Source organism: Cololabis saira, chromosome 3 (assembly GCF_033807715.1).
Source record: "Cololabis saira isolate AMF1-May2022 chromosome 3, fColSai1.1, whole genome shotgun sequence".
Lineage (NCBI taxonomy): Eukaryota > Metazoa > Chordata > Actinopteri > Beloniformes > Belonidae > Cololabis > Cololabis saira.
The window spans coordinates 30934471-30950986 of NC_084589.1; the positions used below are offsets into that span (position 1 = coordinate 30934471).

A 16516-nucleotide genomic window follows, 5' to 3' on the forward strand; every position below is an offset into this window, starting at 1 on the left:
CCTCATCTCCAAACTCATTACAGACCCAAATAGCGGTCATTGAGTTAGTTAGCCTGTGCCTACACTTTTATTCGAGCACAGTAAACTAATGTATAATAGTAATCAATATAAACACAAAAAGCTATTATGGTTTATGTGTGATCAGCATAAACACATAGTTTTTGTATATTGTTGTTTCTCAGATGAAGATAAAATCACAATTTATGACAAATGAATGTGAAAAAAGTCACTTCCAAGTTGTTGACATACTATTGTTGCCACTGTATGTGTGTGCGTGTGTGTTAATATGTTGAGTTATGAGCAAAGAGATGGAGAATTATTATTACTTTTAATTTGAGGGCTTTTTAAAAAAGGCCATGCCACTCAAAGATTTGGCAATTACTGCTTAAAGTGACTGTTGAACAGTTAAGTAGGAATATTAAGTCAAAATAGCTCACCACATCTCATTGCCTTTGTGTGAGTGAATTAGTTCTGCTGCTGAAATCGCCTACTGAAATCAATATTTGTGACTGTAATCAGTTGGCAGCAGATGGTTTTTGAAATAAAAGGAATGAGCCTGAAATTGGAGTAGCTGGGTGCGTAACACCAGCAGAGCGCATCAGGGGCCCCGTCCCACACCAGTGACATCAGTCAGTGCTCATGTACGTGGGTGTTTTTGTATCTGAACCCCACGTACTGCAAGCACTTGGCGCATCACGCTTTCACGAGTCCTCTGTTTTCCCGCTCAGGGTTAGACACTCATACATATTCACCGTTTGTCAGTCCAGTGTGACTCACATTGGACAAAACCCAACTCTGATGTCATCGGCAAGGTCCCGGCTGCAACGATGACCTTGCGGTCGATTGTCATCTGACAAGATGTTACGGGTCGTGACGCAGCACCAGCCTGTGGGTAGATTAATAGAAATGTGTATTTGATTACAATGAATGACATAGTTTATGGTGAGAGTCCACGTGAGCAAGGACTTTACCAAACCACATTTTGATGTTGGGCTCTTTGATTAGTGGTACAAGGATTGACTCAGCTTTCCATGATTCTGCATGATATCAATTATTCAAAGGAAATCAATATGCAAGTTTATATCCCTAAAGCACTTTGGATTGCATAAAACAAGATATTATGAGCTAGATTTCAAGCACATTCACACAAGGTCACATTGAGATCATTTTCAGCAGAAAAACGGGATAATAAAGATAAGATAATAAAGCAGCAGGACATATTTTCTTCATAGTTATGACTCGTTGTGCATTTTAGTTTTTTTATGTTCATTCTTTTCTACTTTTTTTTTTTTTTTTACATTAGAAGTCTGTTGTAAACCCTAAAATCTACACCAAAGGGAGTAATACTCTCTCAGTGAAGATGCTGCATCCAAAAAGCCTCATCTGTGGTCCAGCTTTTTCTTGCTAGACCTGATAAACCATGCAAACTACTGCTTGGACAATGTCTCTAACAGCCGCTTAATCACACCTCAGTATAACAGCATAAATGAATGAGCAGCTGTTCGGTTATCACCACCTTCCAAGAGGGGCGTCTTAGAGAAACTGAAGCGTTTCAGCGGTGTAGAGATTAAGAACTATGGTTTGTAACTGAAAGACATTTAAGTTGGGTTAATTTCTTTTCCTGTTCTCTCTGTAAATGTGGTTTTTCACTGAATCAAGTCTTCTGCACCCCTCTTTGTTCCCCCCCCCCCCTTCTTTTTCCCCTTCACTTGTCTGAGTGCGCAGAAACCGTCAACTTCATGCTCATCTGCATGCAGAGGGCTCCGATTCCAGCTGTGAATTGAGGATTGAAATGGAAATTGGAAGAGGAAAAGGGGTAGATTATGCTCCTCAAATACACGCGCTGCCTCGTGGCTGCCCCGCCGGGTGAGCAAATAGAGAAAGAAAAAGACTTGTGGATGGGTGAATGGCAGGGAGCTAAAGGGAGAAATTTAGGAAAACCGGTTAGACAGCAAAGGAGAGAGAAAGAAATTGACGTGTAAAATGTGAAAGGAAAGTAAGTAAGAGGACTGAGAAAACTAGATCAAGATGACATGAAACTGTTCTCACACTGACACAAAGGTGCTCCTCATGCACACGAGCTCTAATGGAGAGGACAAGACTCATGTGAGTAGAGGCAAGAGGGGCCTGAGACGTGGCCAGACCTTGAACTTGAGGAACTGGTTTGGAGGAGCAGACAGCCGGAGGGCGGAAGACACGATTCATTGTATTTGCTTGTTTGTGTGCAATGTGATATGCAAAGCACAAACATCTCTTCTCAGCTGAGTGTGTAAGGCTTGCCTGAATGTTATCAGTAAAGTTTCAACTTTGTAGAAAGGGTAACAAAAGCAAAACAGTCGGGCATCATTTTGCCAGCTCAGAAAGCCTGACGATATCAACGACAGAGTGATTGTTTCCAGTGAAGTTCGGCATTTTATTAAGAGCAGCAGGAAACAGGTCCAATCCTCTTCAGATTACAATCATAATATTGAAATGAACTTAATTTAACACACGCTCTCCAAATGTCAGGGGGCCTGACAGTTTGTTGCATTGTTATTCATGAGATTCCTGCATCCCGGTGCTGCTGCCGCCGAGCCGACTGTGTTGACCTCAGCTGGAGCAGCCAGATGGGAAAAAGAGATGGAGATGGAGAGCAAGAGGTTGGGAAAAAAAACTGTATAATGAAGAGTAGAGAAAAAAATGAAATAATGAGAAAATAAAATGAGAAATTGGGCATGCAACTCCTCTTTCAGGACCCGGCGAGGTTAACCCAGCGTTTGCTTTACTGACCCGCCCACTTAGAAAAGGACATAATGTTGCACTAAACCGCTGCCACAGCAGAACCCGGATGACACGTTAATTGCACTCCCAGAAGATTCTCTGTGTGGTGTGCCGGAAGTAAATTAGCTCGGATTAATGCCAAATTACGCTTTTAGTTCAGCACACTGGCCCACCAATGGCACCCAATTTATTTGTCACAAACAAGAAAAGGCATACAACAATTTACAGAATCACCACTACAAAACAATTAAGAAATTTGTGTAGCATCTGAAACCTCTTTTTTTCCCAACGGAGGTTGATTCGATTAAATTCTTTTCAGGAAATGGTTTGATGAACACTTAGAGGAGGAGCCTTTGAAAGAGGCTCCCTGGCTAATAAGGTTTGCACTAACAGTCTAACCTGCCTGTCACACAACGTTTGCACGCACAGATTTTTCCAGGCAGCCTCTTCTTCGACATCCCTCGTCTGACAAACAAGCTCCGAGAAAACACATGTGTCTAAATATTTGTGCACTTGGAGTGGGCCTGAACACCTCAACTGCAAAAAAATACAGAAATGGAGACGTGCAGAGAATATGAAGGTAAGAAAAAATATCACAAGAGAGCAGATATTGTGTTATCAAAATCCACAAAAAGGAACGGTGAAATAATGCCAGCCGTGAAAACAGGGGTTGAGGGGAAAAGGCAGACGAAAAGTGGAGAAGATAGAAAAAAATTGCTCCTGTTGGAATTCGTCCAGGTGAAGGGGAGCCGAGGAGGTCACGGTGTGAAATAGACGTACAGCAAGCACCGGCATGACAGAAGCCTGAAATTCATTCCCTAACCTGTACAACCCTGACTGTACAGCACACTCCCAGGTACTCGCAGAAATGCAGCACACCTGGACCGGCTGTCATGAATCACTCTCTCATCCACATACACAATAACTACAGACAATCTTGTACAATGTGGTCCAACGCCGCTGAATCCACGAGGCTCTATAGCTTCATCTGCTTTACTCACCGAAATTCAAATGGAAACCATGTTGGAAAGTCACAAGACAATCTCACTGAAGCTGCTCCTATACGAGATCACTGATCACTGAAGTTCAGCTGAATGGTTTCATCTACAGGTTGCTGTCTAGTGCAGATATCCTGAAGGCTATTCAGGCTCATTTCTGCAGCATTAACATTGCCAAGAACAAGCAGCAGACATACCAGAATGACATTCAGTACTATTAAAAACAGATACAACATTAATTACTCTGTATTAAGTCAAATCATCTGTATAATAATCAGTATGTTCATCTTGAAAAGGTTAAAGGATACAAGTATGACGTCTGTGGAGATTCATTTATCCAGGTAGAAAGTTCTTCTAAAAAGGTTTTTATTTTAAAAACACTGGACTTAAAACATACTTAAAAACACAAGACGTTTCGGTGTTCATCCAAACACCTTCATCAGTTGTTTGGTCCACAGGAAGTAGCTCTGGCAGTTATAGAGTCATGTGACCTTAGTCATGTGACTCCTTTGAGTCTATAACTGCCATAGCTACTTCCTGTGGACCAAACAACTGATGAAGGTGTTTGGATGAACACTGAAACGTCTTGTGTTTTTAAGTATGTTTTAAGTCCAGTGTTTTTAAAATAAAAACCTTTTTAGAAGATACAAGTATGACCAAACTGTAATTAAGAACTGCAAAGAAAAAAAAAATGTCTTACTGAGTGATGACTTGAATATGACTCATCTGATGAATCACATCTTTTAACATCTACAAGTCCTGTTATCTCTCAGCTGTTACAGTCTTGCAACTAACATGTTTAGACCAAAATTGCATCAGTAAAAAAAGTAGGTTAATTGAAAGGAAGACAACGTATTGAACACTTCTCAAATGTGCAGACCTTTTGTTTTGTGCATCTGACGATGTCAGCCTACTCTTCTTAAAGCAAAGGTTGTCTTGGATCATTCATGTCCAAGAGGTGAGGTTTGTGATTATTGCTGTTGATTTATTTGTCAGCAAAATTATGCAAACGGTGGAAAAAGAGGTGAATTTTATTCCACTTTATAGTGCCCTGAAAAGGAAGAACGATGTATATCTTGGTGTTAGAATAGGATAGAAAAAGTTATGTGGGGAGAAAGAATAAAAGAGAAAATAGTCAAGAGAATAATGAGGGGACCACAAAGGTTAAAAGAGGAAGCTCATCTGAGCCATGAATTGAAAGACTACGATTGCAGCACTGAGGAGGAGGAATACATTTAGGAATAAAACACAAGGAACAAAAAAAAGTACGAGAAGGAAATTATTCTAAGTTTCTTACTCTTTAACTTGTTAAACTGTTGAGACTCTATTAATGTTTAACCAGGCAAAAGCCAGTGGCTGCTCTGACAACTTTTCATCAATCTGATCTCTTTCATGGTGTTTTGATGTAGCCTTGGAAGCTATTTTAGATATTACAACACAGCAGGGAGTTTTCTTCGTCCAAATTCTGTCATCAGTTGCAAAGAACACAAACACTTATGCAGTCGATTGTTCAGGCTCATATTAAACTCTTAATAGCACAAGGCCATCACATGTGAGGTTAGCTCAACCTGAGACTATTAGGAAAGAAGACATCTTTGTAGATTCATTCAATCTTTTAGATTAAAAACATGTCTGGAAGTGTGGTGAGACAGAGTTTTTAAGCACAGAGCCTGAGAAGCTAGTTGAAGCGACTCTGCCGGTCGAGTTCTTACAGGATTTGACTACTTTCTGACACTTGTTTTGGCATTCGTTCGGAGATTAGCCATCCCTCCCACAGACACAAAGAAAGATAGTTAGAGAGATAGTGAAGTGACGAAGTACAGGACAACAAACAGACACACTTCCTCCTATCTCGGCCTGTCACCGTGTCAGCCTTCGCCACAGCCGCTCAGTGTCACGCCGAGGCATCTGGCTGGCTCTGTCACACTTCTGTTCTGAGCGCAAGAAAGCTCAGGCCAGGAGCATCAAAGTATGACTGACTTGAAAGCTCGGATCTGAATGTTACCATGCACGAGCATGCATATAACAAAGGCTTTCACACATAAACACATGCACGGAGGACAATCTGTGCAATTCAGACGGTTCGGCTGGCTTTGTAGACGGCATCTGTTCTGCGCACTGTCATCCTCCCTTTGCACCCCACCCTCCGTGACAGGTGGAGGGGATTCAGACTCGCAGGCTGAGGAGCCACACACAAGTCACTGACACATGGTTTGCTTACACACACACACACCAAACACACACACACACACACACACCTGCTGTGGGGCCGGGCTACAGTGTCCTGTGGTGCCAGGAAGGCTGGGCGGCACGCTGCGTGTTTACACCACCTGCTTTCAAGGCAAGCACAAGATGAGGGATTAGAGCTGACGGCATGCAGATGAACAGCAGCACACGTAGCAGGCACGCAGGTAAAACCTTTAAACTGTCCACTATTTTCTTTCTGAATAAAACAGCAAACGCACCCATCAAACAGCTGCTCACACCAGACTTCTTTTATGAGTTTTCTTACTGAAACGTAATGCAGTGGGCTGCAGCTCCGCTCTTTCCTGAAACAATTGCGACCTTTTGGCCTCAGGCTTTTTTTAAACAAACCTTCTTGCAGGCAAGGTCAAACCTTTCCCACCTACATTAAGAACACCTTAAGAGCCCTCAAGACTAGATCTATTGTCCCATACCGTCACAATCCATAACGTAAAGCGAAAGAAAAAAAGATCTTCCTAAAGGAAATTGATTGATTGATTTCAATATTTATACAAATAAATGAGAACTTAGATTTGAGTTTACAAGAACTGAGAAAAAAGACGAGATCATTGTTTTGATAAGAAAACGCAGCAGTTTACGAGAAAGGCTTTGTGTGCAGCAGCAGCAGGAAGTGCTGATGTTATCTCCACTCGGCCCAAGTCATCTAAACCTGCTTCCACAACTCTGGTGACTGGCTCTGGCAGGACTCAGGAAATGCTGGGAAACTTTCTGGGGAACGTCATGTCATTTTTCCGAAAACACGCCACGGGGCATAAGGCTGTGGGGTTGACAATGTCTGCAGGCTCGCCTGATAGTGCTTCTATTTGAAGAGACTGGAGCAGCAGCAGAGACATTTCTTAGTTATCTGCCACATCCAACCCCGCTGAGGTGGCAGGCAGGTCGGCAGCCATTCTCAGTGTGATCAAGCTGAGCTGCCAAAGAACTGGGAGACTGAGAAGGTGCAGCCGCCACAACACAAACACAAACACACACACACACACACACACACACACACACGCAAAAAAAAAGAAAAACACTTGGATGTGCATTTGTTAAATGAGGTAATTGCTGAACAACAGAAGCTGACATTGTGAAGTAAGCTGATAATTATGCTGCACACAATGACACATTGGTGCACAAACAAGGTGATTGACTGGAGGTAGAATTGCTAGGAAAAAAAAAGGTAAATACTATCTTTGAATGCAGACAAGCACGTTCATGCACACAGCTGAACAGCAGGAAGTCAGGCAGATTCCACACATTTTCTATCCATCACTCAAGGACACGTTCCTCCTCCTCTCCTCTAAATTACAGGTTAGGATGAAACGCATGATATAAACAAGGGACTGAGGGGGGAAGAGAGGGAATGGATAAAGGAGAATGCAATGATGGGTTCAGGTGTTCAGGAACAGCTGTTTCCAACCAAAAACAGAAGGGAGCGGGGACATGAAGATGAATATATATGCGTGTATAAACAAACATACTCTTGGTCCTGCAGATTATTTAATAGAGATGTGCAGAATAACTTATGACTGACACGAGGAAGGAGGACAGATGCCCACTCGGATCAGCACATAATCCATTGTTTGTCATCTACACAAATACAGTGCGAAACAGCCCCGCAGTTGACAGCTATTCAGTGCTATCTTGTATACTCAGGACTCCACTGAGCTCACTTGCACACAGGCGGCCAAGTCCAAGTGACGTTGGGGAGTAGCGTACGGTTGCAGAGCTCCTCATTTAGACACAGAGCTCATATGAAAGGAATGTGCATCATTACTAACGGGACAAATGTAAACTGCATTACCAACAACACCCGACTGCTAGCTGTGGGCCAGTTGAATGACATTTGGAAGGAGGTCAGGGAAGAATAAGCAGTTTGATGCTTGCACAATGCTGACCCAACAAAGATGTCAGTGAACATTTAAGAAATGTTTTTATGTATTAATACTCAAAATCAATGTGGGAAAGTAATGAAAAGTATCCCTCAAAACTACTGGTACCCTTTACAAAATTCCATGAGGGAATTTTCTAAAAACACCAACTATTTTTAGAGGTTAGTTTTAAATGCTTATGCTTTCAGCAATTTCCAAGTTAACCTGATGACCTCACCAGTGTGTGTAGGTGACACATTTCATAGGTTCTGGCACCCTCTGCAGGATTTCAGATGTACAGCTACACCAGTTGATTCTTGGAGTCTAAGTGTTGTGCAACATTATTTGAAAATTGACCACATAAAACAGCACTATTTGAAACTGAAAGGAAAAGAATAATTACTATTTTTGAACAGAATATAGCTATATTAAGGAAACATTTAAAAATGCCCTAGTACAAATTAGACTAACTGCAACTTCGCTTTAAGTAACAATGTACACACTATTTGTTTTCAAAAATAAAGTCTTCACAGTAACTTGGTTGAATGTTAGTTTTACATTCAGTTGTGGCGTGGAAGCAAAAAAAAAAAAAAATGCTTGTTTTGATCTCTTGGTGGCACTGTGGGTGCAAGTGAATCTACTGAATAATGACATCATTCTGCAAGTGTAATGTGCTGCTGATGGAGACATTTTCATCCGCCTTCATTTCTAAATACTTGTCATCACAGATCAATCTGTTCCAGGGGGACATACATCCAAGACATGAACACAGCGGCTAGAACAAAGGCCAGCCGTGGCTGGGAGAGGAGCCGTGTAACAGTGGAGTGTCTGCCCACTGATGAGAAGCTGCACTGGCTCCACGGCTCTCAGAAAACCTTTTCAGAATGCCAAGTGAAACAAGAATTCACCTTTTTCTAATATGAGGATGTGAAGAAAGGAAGTAATTCAGTACCCTATAGAGGAAATGACATTTAAACTACACACCAGATTAATTCACAAAAGCCTGCAATCAGGACGAGGACCCTCTTTTACATCAGTCATATCGGCTGAGAAACTACCAATGACTGAAAATGATAGATCTATAATTTAAGCCCTTTCATTCAAACTGAAGATCATATATAAAAAAATATACATCATGGTATTAATGACCACAAAAGAAAACAAAGCTCTAGACTTTTTCCAAAAAATGATTTATTAAGCAGTTTTCTTGTTTGCAGCTGCAACCTGTGGAGGACAAAAAAGAAAAGGAATATTAAATGTTTTGTTCCTGAAATTAAGTTATACATTTTAACATTGTTTAAGCCATTCAAGGTTTACATATTTCACCATTTGCAAAAGCGCTTCAAAAGTACACAACTCATGACGATAAGATACTGTCAAATTGTAAATTTTACAAAGTGGGTAATATAATTTCCAAAACAAAAAAAACCTTTAGTTATTTAGCCTAACTTGGGAGAAAATGCATGACTAAAATGCCAACCGAAGCTACAGCACAAGAGGTATTGAAGAAGTGGTAATGAAGCCACGCATATTTGTTTTATGCAGCCGAAAAGCCGCACCAAGCCCAGGTCTCTTCATCTGCATACTTCTCATTAATATGAGTAAACAAGGAAACTGGGGCCGTACACAGACTCGCAAACCAATTCCCTCCTCCCGTTTACCCTTTCTACAATTGGTTCATCAAAACAATGCTGCTTCTTCTGATTTTTAACAAGGCCCAGCTTTGAGTTGTTGGTAGCAAAGACTAATATTTTCAGGTGCATACAAGATGCAGACAGATTTTAGCTGGCAAAAGAAAGCTTGCAACAAGATCAATGTCATATAAAGTCTTGCAGGACCAACTGTCGCAAGGTTCATCTATTTCTACATAGAAATAAAAACAAGAGCTTATTCAGTTTTTCAGATTACAAAACAACAAGTTTGCCACCCAGTTTGAAACTGGAACAACATTTAACAGCTAGGGAACCCAACACCAGAGCATTTACATTATAATAATGCATGGGGGGGTACTGGTTAAGACTTCAAAAAGACCAAACCGATAAATCAATAAAATTTGAGTTAAAAACTGATTAGCATCGAAGAACCACAATTATAGCCAGTATCTGCAATTTTTTGCGCAACTACACATGTTTCAGTCAGATAACATTCAAGAGAATAATTTCATCCACAACATGTACAATAGGGCTGTCAAAATGATGTTCGAATACTCCCTCTAAAAAACATTCAAACTATTCCAACATCTGGTTGCGGATCTTGTCAACAGGACAAAGTAATACAAAGAGACATAACTACTTGCATAAGTCGTTTTAAGTTTAAACATATTACAAAAACCAGTACAACTAATAACCAAGACTGCAGACCTCACTCTTGCTCTCTCGCATTACGGTTTAAACGAACAACAAATGGCTATATAAAAACAGACATTGAATGCTCTGAGCGCGCTGTGGTGAACATGGAACGATAATCAAACCAGTGAAGGCCTGTGGTGCATGAAACTGCTGCGTCTAACCTCGCTTATTCATGCAATATCTATTTAGTCAGGACAGTAGCCTACACTACACAGTCGGGCCTACAGCAATCTTGTTCTTGTTTTTCTGCCAAGATGTTTAAAAAAGGATAATTTGCAGTCTTCCTCCTGATTAGAATACATTTATTCCTCACCTGTCCAGCAATTCTGTCCAGGTCTCTGGTTCCCTGGGAGGTCAGCCTACGGCCACTAAAAAAAAATAAAGAAATTGAGTGAAATTCATGGAATTAACTTCTTTAACTTGTTTAGCACACTACTTTAGCCACTAGAGGCTAAGTCATTATCCATTAAGGCTGAGGAGGAGGGAGAAGTTGTGTGTTACGCATTTCACATTGTACCAAAAGTATCTAACTTAAAACCTATAATGTGAAAAACTCCTATATCATTTCATAATATTCAGTCAACAGAAGCTGGTGATGACTTATTTAACACCAAATAAAAGCACAGAAATTATGACAAACTGACTTTTGTCATCAAAGTACCTATTGTCAGGCCCTCACCTCTCTGAACGAGGCTGTGAGCTCCTACAGTTTGTGCAGCATATAACATTTACACCCAGGTCTAATTGACATGAAGACACCACCAGACCTGAGCACCCAGAGCTAAAAAAAGGCTAATCCAAAAGTTAAACATTAAATATATGGCAATTCCTTATGTTTCAGAAGGCACACTTTTTAATTAGACAATTTCCAAAGTGTGCTAACAGAACTGGTAATAAGACTTGTGGGTAGGAAATGTGTGTTCCTTAAAAACAAGTGGATTAGACCAAGGATTTGAGGAGAGCCATGAGATAAAGACAAACACATTCGTCATGTTTGCATCTCTAATCAACATCCTGACTTCTGACTTTATTCTAAATTAAAAAAACATGAATGTTTAAATGACATACACGATACTCTTCACATTCCTGTTTCTGTTAGAGAATAGTCTGATTAATGACACCACAGACCACATACCTCTAGATCATTGAGCACAATTTTTGGTGCTCACACAGAGCCCTAATTACATCCATATTCAACAGAACATATTATTGCTTAAGTTATCTTCAAAAGCATATTTTTGCCTGCGGCCATTCTGTTCTGTTGAATAAGCTGGAGTTTAGGTTATGAATGGTTAAGCATCAGGGTGTCACAAGATACAATGGAAACTGGGAGAAGATTATAGTGTGATGAAAGTGCATACATGTTGTGTTCAGCTAAATCCAATATTCAAAATTAATTAATTCCTTGCTCATAACTTTCAGGTTCTAGTGTTTAAAGTGTGTCCATGGCAGTTGTGTCAATTAGAATATTACTCTTGGTATCCAATGGTGCAGAACAAAAAGATAACCAGTAAATAAATGACAAATTGCATCACCTACATCAGAGGAGCTCTAAATTTGGAACGTAACATGTTCAGAAATGCAGTGAACAGCTCTGACTGATCTCTCTATATCAATCAATACTAAGGCAATTTTTCTGGGATCGGCACATGTGCAATACTAACTTGGTAACCCAGAAGCATTTTTTCCAATTTTTAACCATGAGAAAAATACCTAGAAGCTGTAAATAGTACAGGACACAAGGCAATAAAGAAAAAGCAAACAGAGCAGGCAGTTGCAGCCTTTAGTACATCATCCCTCCTCCAAAAGAGTTAAAGAAAAACTTGTTTAACCAAACAGATACTTTTCAAATTTCAATTACAAAAACATGTTAATTGCAAATTACACAGATTTAAAGTTGTTTTTATTATTTTCAGGTAAACACACTTACCCATTGGGATCCTTCTCGATCATCTTCAGTAGCTCAAGGGCCTGGAGCACCTTGCGAGCCACATTCTTTGAGCCTACGCTGTAGTGGGCAGGGCACACGCCGTTTCTATTGCGGCCACCATAGATCTTTGTCATGGAGCCAACACCAGCACCACCTCTGAGATACAGGTGGCGAACTGTGGATGCTGTGGGAGGACAGAATGACATTGTTTTGGACTTACACTCACAAAACAGTAAACTGGCTTCAACATGAAACAAGTCAGATTTGAATTAGTATTCTTTGGCGTCAGTACAAAAGAAAAACGCATACAGCCTTGTCTTAATTCTGAAGCTGGGTGGCTGCTCGCCCGGTCTCTCGTCCTATGTCTATATCCCAACTGTGCAGAGCCGCAGACTGCTTTGATGGGGAGCCCGTACGTTTTGTTTAATATGGAACAGCACATTAAAAATATGTCCAGCTCCTCTGCCCACTGCCCTCCTACTCTCAAACCATGAGAAGCTGAGACAGAATCCTTTTTCTTCTAATGATAATTATCAAAACAGGCTGTGATAGTTATCTGTGCCGCCCGACTGACCCACCCCCACAGTGCACATCTCATCGGTCAGCAGCTCCCCTCACAGCAGCACCAGAACATTGCAGTGACCAGTCTCATAAAACTCTCCCAAAGCCACTCAACCATTTTTTTTTTTTAAATTAACACATTTGAATAGTATGCAGTGTAATTCAAAACACTGTTGAGACAAGGGGGTGCCTCCACTTTTAAATGCACTGTTTTACATTGCACTGCATTTTTTTGAAATCTTTTGTAATTTTGTACAGATTTATGTTGGACTGTAAACAGGCTGGCCTTTTTATTTTGTACATTTCTATATTTTTATTTTGCTTGTTCAATTACTCATTAGTCGACTAATGGAAAAAAAAAAAAAAAAGAAAATCGCCAGATTCATCGTTTTAAAAATAATTGTTTACCCCCAGCCCTAGATTTCAATATATTAAAACAGTCAATGCCTCCCCAGTGTTTCAACAATTTACTTTAATTACAGAAATTTCTTCCTCAAAAACAAGCAGACAGCAGTTCCTAGATTTCAATTTCATTGCATCCTCGATTTGCTGTGTTCCTAAATCAGTGTTCTGATTAATTTGGGGGATATGTGCTACCCATTACATGGCAACAAGTTACTGCCAACATGCAGTCACAACGTTGTTGCTGTTGTTGCAAATAGTTGCAGTGCCGACGTGATTCGTTTTGTGTTTTATGCAGAATCCTCACATGCGCTCATGTTTTTTTTAATGCATGAAAAGGGTTGACATCAGCTATACATCACTACACTATGATTCAGACAGCATTTGAAAGGAATACCACTAATTAACAGAGAGCCTTGCACGCTTTAGCCTTTTTGACAAATACAGACCTCTATGGCACTAAATTAGTTTGTTCAGTCCTGTCTGAATGGACTACAACTTCACATGGAACCCTATTCAATCTCCAAATAAAAAGCAAACATGCAAATATTGTAAAAGTAAGCCACTTTGGAAAACTTATGACTTAAACCCTACATAAAAAGGGTGATAAAGAGACCGACGTGATTCGTTTTGTTTTTTATGCAGAATCCTCACATGCGCTCATGTTTTTTTATGTATGAAAAGGGTTGATGACATCAGCTATACATCACTATACTATGATTCAGACAGCATTTGAAAGGATTACCACTAATTATCAGGTGCATAAACAGAAAGCCTTGCACACTTTAGCCTTTGACAAATTCAGACACCTCTATGGCACTAAATTAGTTTGTTCAGTCCTGTCTGAACCATATTCAATCTCCAAATAAAAAGCAAACATGCAAATATTGTAAAAGTAAGCCACTTTGGAAACCGTATGACTTATAACAGGGGTCACCAATCCTGGTCCTCGAGGGCCGGTGTGCTGCATGTTTCGCTGCTTCATTGCACCGTGATAAAAGTGACTGTTAAGAGAATTGTGCAGACCTCAATGACAAACTGATGACGATGATTAATTAGAATCAAGTGTGTTAAAGCAGAGAAAACTCTAAAACATGCAGGACACCGGCCCTCGAGGACCAGGATTGGTGACCCCAGACTTGTAACAAACCCTACATAAAAAGGGGGGGTAAAGAGAGACTTCTCTTTGCAGTTTTGAACTATTTCTAAACATGGCCATACAAAACAGACAAGACTTAAATGAAGTGATATCAGGACTCACCAGCTCTGATGTAGAACCAGTTTTCATCACTGGGAGCCAGCTCCTTGTGCTTGCCCAGCTTGACCAGGTCCACCCAGTCAGGGACCTTTAGCTTTCCTGACCTGCAGGCAGGAGCATCAGCATACAATCAATGGTCAGTCTTTCTACATTTTAATTATGAAAACCAGCCCTAAGACATAAATTCATAGGCAGTACTCGAGTTGAGGAGGGATGGCATCCCCCCTGAAATAAAAACGGTCAAAATCATCCCCCTTTCCATCCCTTATGTAATTTTATCAATGAATGTGGTATTGCTATTTCAACATTTAGTCATCACCAGAAAAATAACTTATTTGACAATTTTCACCTGTTTCAAGTGGATTTTCACTTGAAATAAGTAGAAAAATCTGCCAGTGGGACAAGATTTATCTTATTACAAGCAAAAAAATATTGTTCCACTGGCAGATGTTTCTACTTATTTCAAGTGAAAATCTACTTGAAACAGGAGAAAATTGTTGTTTTTTCCAGTGATGAGTCTTGTTTTAAGTGTAATAAGATTTTTTTACTAAAATGAGACATTTCATGTATTTGATGTAAGCCCAGTGGATATTTAAAGCTTACAGAAGGCTGCATTTAACTGCTGCTATGTCATTCCTGCAGTATTTTGGTCAGTGCTATTATTTGTAATATATTATTTGTAATCAGCACAAATTATCTGTCCCCATGTGATAAAATCCACCATCCCCCCTGATTTTTTTTTTTTACAACTCGAGTACTGTTCATAGGTGTAGGTTATGTAGGGAAAAAATACATGTTACTAACTTTTTCAGGAATGCCGCCAAGGCACGGACAAACTCCTGCTGGTTGACGTCTTTCACTGTAACGCCAGGCATCTAAAATAACACGGAATAGTTTGAAAATATAAATACAACAGTAATAACAACGATGCCGATGACAGTTTCAATTTACTCCAGCACACATTGAACATAAATCTAAATAAAAGCCGCACTCTGGCGGGATACGGTAGTTATATCATACATAATTAAAATACAGTTGTAATATTAGACGGCAGTAACTGAAATGCTGATTAAAAAGCTTTAACACCAAGAGAATGAGCCGGCATGAGAGCTTAGCATGTGCATGCTGTCTTTAGTGTGGTCGCCGCTACAGTGTATTCAAACCTAAATTCATGCAATTATTACTTCACAACTTAACGACTGAATGATCAAGTCTGTTATAACTTTACGTATTTTAGCACGTCCGCGACGTGGAACACCAAATAAAAAGCTAAGAGTTACTTGCTAACAGGCCGTAGCGAGGAAGCATGGGGGCGGCCATTACGGATGGCGCTGTAGCAGGAGCCGACAGTCGAATAAAATGCTTTTTAAATCAAAATCAACCCGAAAAAGCAGCCCCGAGGCTCAATGCCTGGAAAAATGTGAACTTTATATCTATATCGGCAATGCTGTGAGGAAAAAAAGTATAAGATCTGGAGCAATTTATTGCTAAAAGGGCGAGAAAAGGAGGATAGCGTTTTACCTTGCTTGTGAACAGCGAAGGGAAGAGGGAGGAACGGGGTTTCCAACCCTAGTTAAAACGGGCAAATCCTGTTCGTTCTCGCGAGAGCACAGCCCTCTTCTCCCTCTCTCGAGTCACTCACAAGTCACATTTACACTAATTTTACTTTAGTGTGTTTCTCTTCACCTTTGAACAGGAAACATACAGGACTGTCTCAGAAAATTAGAATATTGTGAAAAAGTTCTTTATTTTCTGTAATGCAATTAAAAAAACTAAAATGTCATACATTCTGGATTCATTACAAATCAACTGAAATATTGCAAGCCTTTTATTATTTTAATATTGCTGATTATGGTTTACAGTTTAAGATTAAGATTCCCAGAATATTCTAATTTTTTTAGATAGAATATTTGGGTTTTCTTAAGCTGTAAGCCATGATCAGCAATATTAAAATAATAAAAGGCTTGCAATATTTCAGTTGATTTATAATGAATCCAGAATGTACGACATTTTTGTTTTTGTAATTGCATTACAGAAAATCACAATTCTAATTTTCTGAGACAGTCCTGTATGTTTCAACATTATACTATTAGTTTTTTAATTACGATGAGAACCAGTTACTCTCTCCTTTCCACTTCCAC

At 39.9% G+C, this 16516-nt stretch overlaps 2 protein-coding genes across 2 annotated transcripts in view; both read right to left on the reverse strand.

Moving 5' to 3' along the window:
* The window catches only part of LOC133436703 (apolipoprotein A-IV-like), a 298467-nt gene that overhangs the window by 124482 nt on the left and 157469 nt on the right, over window positions 1-16516 (reverse strand). The window lies entirely within an intron of this gene.
* On the reverse strand, window positions 9048-15935 carry rps19 (ribosomal protein S19). Its single transcript, XM_061717227.1, has 6 exons — window positions 15897-15935; window positions 15180-15250; window positions 14379-14479; window positions 12155-12338; window positions 10538-10592; window positions 9048-9100 (listed from the first exon to the last, which is right to left on the reverse strand). Exons 2-6 carry the CDS (start codon window positions 15248-15250, stop codon window positions 9071-9073), a joined length of 441 nt encoding a protein of 146 aa, XP_061573211.1. The 5' UTR covers window positions 15897-15935; the 3' UTR covers window positions 9048-9070.

Bases quoted from the DNA above. Each gene is read 5' to 3' on its own strand.
- rps19 (XM_061717227.1), bottom strand. From the start codon at position 15,250: ATGCCTGGCGTTACAGTGAAAGACGTCAACCAGCAGGAGTTTGTCCGT. The intron at 14,480-15,179 runs GTTAGTAACATG...TCCTGCCTGCAG, and splicing joins TTGGCGGCATTCCTGAAAAA to GTCAGGAAAGCTAAAGGTCC. The intron at 9,101-10,537 runs GTGAGGAATAAA...TGTCCTCCACAG, and splicing joins TGGACAGAATTGCTGGACAG to GTTGCAGCTGCAAACAAGAA.